The sequence below is a fragment of the Varanus komodoensis genome, unplaced genomic scaffold (genome assembly GCF_004798865.1).
Source record: "Varanus komodoensis strain SLA01 unplaced genomic scaffold, ASM479886v1 scaffold14_3, whole genome shotgun sequence".
Taxonomy (NCBI): domain Eukaryota; kingdom Metazoa; phylum Chordata; class Lepidosauria; order Squamata; family Varanidae; genus Varanus; species Varanus komodoensis.
In genome coordinates, this window is record NW_025335439.1 from 940,472 (window position 1) to 946,471 (window position 6,000).

Below are 6,000 nucleotides of genomic sequence, written 5' to 3' on the forward strand. Positions count from 1 at the left end.
CCGTATGCGCTCCATCCTTTCTAGCCTTATTTTCTGGGAAATAAGGCCCAGCTGCCCAAAATGGTAAAAGAAAAGCTCCTGGCCCAGTGTCCAGCTTCAAAATATGTCTGCGTCAGTGCATGTAGCTAAAAGTCCTATCCTAGTATCTTGCACCCCAATTTCTTATCTAATCTATTTGGAACACAGTTCCATTGATTTCAGAGAAGGCATTTACTTCCCAAAAAGCCTGCTTTGGGTGGATTGTATCCCGAATAATGTGCTGGAACTTGCAAGCCATTTTCACTTTCTCCTAAGACCGTAACATTAAGCTGCACGCAATTCTAGCAGAGGCTGGATTCACACAACCAGCTTCAACAGAAGCACTTGAGGAGTGTGAAGTGACTTCGGTGGTCCTAAACCTTGGCCATGCAGAGGGTGCTGTGAATCGGCGGAGCAGCTGAGGGTCCTAAAGGCCCTCAAAGTGACCGGCTCGGTATCTTCATCTTGGATCAGACCAAACAGGGGAGAGGCTCAGCAACAGCAGTGGCAACTCCCCCCACCGCCTGCTGGAGCTGGTCCCACTTTGCCCCATCTACCGTCTAGGTCCTGTCCCCTTGTTGCCTCAAAACTGGGCTGTTTGGTGCATAAAACCGAGGCGCTCCCCAAGGGGGCTGCTTCACTTGATTCTCCAGGGAGCATGCGCAAGCCAGAAGGCTCCAGAGATTAGGTAAGCAGGCCTGGACTGCATCAAGGTGTTGCCAGCACAAAGAAGCCATTCATGGGTAGCCATCAGCAAGGCCAGGTCCCAAGGTGAGGCTCTGACCTGGGCCAGCCTCACCTGCACGTCCCCAGCCGCCCTTAGTAGGTCGAGGCTCTGTGCCGGAAAGCAGGGCTTGCAAGCGGCGCTGGCTGGATTTCAAGGGCGGGGACTGGGCTCTGAGGCTGAAGGAGGCCGATTCCCTGCCGTCTTCCTCCATCCATCCACCCCTGCCCGCCCCTCCGCTTGTCAGCTCTGTTCCAAGGCCTCTTCCCAGCAGGGTGCAAACGAAGGCAGATTTCGAGTTTCTCCTCGTGCGTTTGCTGCTGTGCGCCCCCACCGCTACCTCACGCAGAGGCAGCGGGGGTGGGGGGGGCGCAGCGACAGGGCCCTCTGGGCGAGCCACCTGTGCCTGGCCTCCGTCCACTCCCTCCCACGCGGGTCTCCGACGCAGCCGGGGGGCCTCCAGGAGGCGATCCGCCCGCGCAAGGAAACCCGGCACGGACTCTGGTGGGCCGCGTTGGGATAGGAGGCCCTCTTGTCACTCAGGCACTATCACCATAATACAGACTGGTGCCCCTCACTGGATGTCTAGACTACAACTCCTAGCATCCCCAGCCACACCTGGGGGGTGCCACATTGGAAGGGCCGCCCTCCTATACAGCGGTGACTGACAGCACAAACTTATGCAGGCCTGCTCAGAAGTAAGCGCCACTGATTTTCAAGGGAACTTGCTCCTAATTAAGTGCAATTACTACAGAACTGCAGTAGTGTAAGAAACAGGCCATTTCCCCATTCCAGCCCTCTGGGGCAGCAACATCTGTCCTGCCAGAGAAGCACTCTCGAATAAAATCAAAGGGATAAACTTTCAGTTAGGTATTTTTAGGATCTGAGTGCAAACGACCCAACTCCAAACGCAACCACGGAGCAATGCTGTCTCGGAAGTCAGTCCCACCGAGTTCAAAGGACACTTTGTTCCTGTGTCTAGAAGGTCTGCTTTGATATTGCTGCCCCCACCCCCAAAATCTTAGGCATGTTTACTTGCACGCAGGCTCCACTCTGTTCGGTAGGGCGTCACTCTCACTTTAGCGTCGCTGCACAGGCTGACTGCGCTGTTCTAGCCACCATCCTCACAGGCCTCCCTTGCTCTGCTGAGATCAGAGCTTCTGCCCCCACAAAACACCATTTTAATGGCGTCTCTTATAAATGAATTGCCTCGGCCACCTTCGCCCAGCCTAACCCTGGCTGCTTCTACAGAAGAGTAGTGGCACTTCTTCTACTGCAGGCTGATCTGTGGTCTCTCCAGCCGAACCCGCGGGGTCTGAGACATGCCCGAGGGTGACACCCAACTGGCCGGCCTTGGAAACGCACTGAAAAATGCCCCATCGGCGCTGCCCCTTGCTCCCAAATCTACGCATTTTATCGAGGCCTCTAATCCTACAGGAGAAGAGAAGCTCAGTGGAAACGCAGGAAATTGCTTTGCCAGTGGAAATTGGACAGCAAAGAAAGAGCATCCATGGAAATGCCCCTGCTTTCTGCCCCTCTGGCTGCTTTCAAGAAGGAAACGGTAGGGGTTGAAAGAAGGGAACATTGAAAGAAATGACCAGAAATATAGGCCCACATAACCGCAAGGTTTTGCTATGCTACCCTTTACATGTCTGCTCAGACCTAGGCCCCACTACATTCAGTGGGACTTATTTCCAGGCAGCTACAGCCTCCAGTGAATATCCAGTGTCAGTCCCATGAAAGTTAGACCTACTGAAAGGAATGGGAATTACATTGTCTCATTCATTCAATGGCTCTATTTAAAAGTAATATTGGATACTACCCATTCTACGAGCACTGTTGATTTGAATGAAATTTCATAGTATTTGTACACGGACTCATAAAAAAGTCTACCTCTGAGGTTTGTGGCTTCTCCTGTTGCAGCCCTGAAATTGCAGTTTGCTCAACTGGCTAAACTGATGAAATACTGCTTGCTTCTTCCAATACTGCCCTCTGCTCTTGTATGTCCAAAACACAAAGGGCAGGAGTTGGGTGAAGTCTAAACACATCGTAACCCCATTGATTTCAATGGGAAGGAATTTTCAATGAGTGGAAACCATCTGCTTCATTTTGTGCTTTTAGAATAATTCAGTGGGGCTTCCTTTGTTATGCTGCTTTCTGGCTAGTGGACTCTTAATACGACAGATACTTCAAAATGTGCAAAATACATCTTGCATTCAAAAGGGACCCTAAAGGGGTTTGTGGATTCCTGCTTCCAGGTGGGTACATGACCCCATCGAAGGAAAGATCACCTTGCGCAAAAGCTACATGCTCCGAGCACTCTCCAGGTCTGGACAGACGCACTTTGCACAGGTCGGTGAGGGTGAGGGTGAAAGCGAAAGCTGTGCTCCGCAATCCTAACTATATTTACTCTGAAGGAAGCTCCACTGAATTCAGTGGCATTTACTTTATGTATATTTCAGAACAAGAGCCTTAAAAAGGAAACCATTTGATTAATAACTCTGTTAAAGTGAGGCATGTTGGACATTTTCTTTGGCCTTTTTAGTTCAATTATTTACTCCTGAATTTGTTCCCAGCTAATAAATTGAAATTCAGTTCAATTTAGTTTTACTGAATTGTGGATCAAGCTGTCAGTTTAAATTGTATTCCGTCTCTATGATCACGCTCTACGCAACTTCACAACTCCCGAAAAGTGGCCGATTAAATGAAGACATTGTCAACAGGCAAGGAGAAAATCTTCCGTCCAATTCCATAGCTAAAGCCTACATTCCCATGCAATCCTTTTCTCTAGAGGAAATACCGTGTACAGGATAAAACTGTTACGCTGAAGCAATTCCCACGGTATGCAAAGGTACTCGCTCAGCCGTAAGCATGCACTAGATTGCGCCCTTCACGCTGAACAGATACACACTTCAGAACATACATATGTAGACGTGTACTCAATCCAATCTACTTCTCACAACTAAAAGCATTACAACCCCTCCACCGAAAGACACACATGCACGCAGGGCCTTTTTTAAAAAGAACGGCAGTCATAATACATGCGAATGAGGTTACTTTCTCACGGAAATAAAGTCTAAGTGCAAACAACTAAAACCGGATACAACCTTCCCCAAATTTCCCAGCATTTTCTTACTGTTTAGCAGTCACCACTTAGGTGAGAACATGCCCAGCCAGCTCTTAATTAAATTAGTCCACCTTTATTTACTGTTTGTGGCCTTTAACAACCCAGGAGCAATGCCTGCCCAGTGTTGCCGTAGATTAGACCGCCTGAGAGGAGGCCACTTTCTCCTGAAAACGGGCCGGGGGCTCACGGGAGAACGTGTGGTCGAGCCAGCCCCGTGGCCCCTCTCCTGTCAGAGGGCAAGCCCTCGCAGGTACAGGGGGGCTGCCTTCCTCTGGCCATTTGTGGAGCGGTGGGAAAGGTCTTCCCCACTGCTCTGCCAGCCGCCCCAATTCACCTGCAGGCGAGTTTCCCCCTCCGACCACCCGGTGCTGCGACAGCATTCCCCGGAGGGAGTTTCTTCTGATGCTAAAAAGGTGGAGGAAGGTGAGAGGGACTGCTCAAGCTAGGTACAAGCAGTGAGGCTGTGGTCAGGGGAACAGTTTGCCATCTAAATTCTTTCCACTCAGACTCACTCCCTGGAAAAAGAAAAAAAAAAACGGCAAAGACTCTAGCGTGGCACCTTAAAGACTGAGTCATTTATAAGGGCATCCGCTTTTGTGGGTCAGAGAACTGTACGCTGTAATAAATTGGTTGGCCTTTATGGTGCCTTGGTTTTGTTTGGTTTTTTTCGCTCCCTGCAAAAAAGGAACTTGGCCATCTCTTTGGAAATAGGAAAACAGCGACTGCAGAAGTCTCTTAACAACGAGCAATCTGTCTAAACAGAGAAAGAGGAAAGAGAATCCCTACACGCCGAGTAAAGGCCTCATTTACTTTTAGGTGAACGGTTTTAAGATGCCAGTCAAGAAGCTTAAAACATCAGCACTACCTTTTACAGAAAGCCTGGTGACCATTATGATGTCTTGCATTTACTGATTATATTATTTGAACAGAAAACATATTGGTCCATATTTATAGATATAAAAATTAGGCTGTAATCCCACGTATGTGGAAGAAAGCCCTGAAAACATCCTAAGGTTTATTTTGGGGTATATGTGCAGAGAACTGGGCAATTACAAACCCTTCATAGTATAAGTGGCATGCAAAGATTAGTACCTGGAAATTATGAACTTCTCGATCTAAGAGCTCAAAATGTGCTGCCTTTTTATGACGCTGGTATCCCCGAACCATTTATATCAAAAGCAGCTAGGGTGGCCTGGTAGATCGTTTTTTCCTCGTTACTAAAAAGTCAATCAATAACTACAAGACTAAAAGCTAACAACACCTCCATCTATAAACCAGTTGAAGAAGCTCTAGTTTTTTAAATTAATCCCAGCCTTATTCAAGATAAATTTGATTGAAATCAATGGTGTTTATTTACAAGCGAAACTGTTCAGTGCTGATGAGATCAGCTTAAATTCAAATGGTAGCGGTGCTGCAGAGGTTATCTCCTCCCCATTTTGTTCAGTTGGAACAAGGAATTCCAGCATCTACATTTTTAATTATTGAATATATATAAATATATATAGTTTGTAAATAGGGATTAATATAGCAAGAGCAAATGGTCTCAGTCCAACTGAATGGTAATTTATTAATAAACAAGTCAATAACGTCAGGATATCTTCAACAACAAAAAAGGTAAAACGATAAAATAAGATTAATACAATTTCCCTTTTTCATATATAATGAAAGAAAAAAAAATCAACGTTTCAGGTTATTTTGAATTCAGTTTTTTGGATGGGAGAGGAAAAGAACACTTTCCGGTGTTTGGTCCAAACGATCCAACTACAGATTTAAAAAATAAATTACTATGCATCCATTTACACTTTAAAACAAGTCCTTGCTATTAAAAAAGCCCTTGTAAAGAGGCCGAGAAAGGAGAGGGGGTGTTTCCCCCTTCCCATGGGTGTTACGTTTCCTCTGCCGCGCAATCCATGCCGTCAAGAAGTCGATGCGAAAAGTCGCATTGATCAGAACGAGCCTGGATTGCGCCGCCTCGGAGCCGCGATCCAGGCCCCGCGAAGCCCGGGGCAAGCCTCCCACCGCCCTGCGCCGCGCCGGACTCCGCCTCGCGCCCTCCGGAGGGACTCGCGGCGAGGCGCCGTCGCTGGGCGGCCGGCCGGCTGGCTGGCCTGCCCGGCGCGGGGACCGGCCG

The 6,000-nt window shown here is 48.2% G+C and overlaps 1 protein-coding gene across 1 annotated transcript in view; it reads right to left on the minus strand.

The window, feature by feature from the left end:
- Nucleotides 1-4,336: 4,336 nt before the first annotated feature.
- The window catches only part of FOXC1 (forkhead box C1), a 3,313-nt gene continuing 1,649 nt past the window's right edge, over nucleotides 4,337-6,000 (minus strand). Inside the window, exon 2 of the mRNA XM_044424554.1 lies at nucleotides 4,337-4,384. Within this exon, the coding sequence (XP_044280489.1) occupies nucleotides 4,337-4,384 (48 nt within the window). The remainder of the gene's footprint in view (nucleotides 4,385-6,000) is intronic.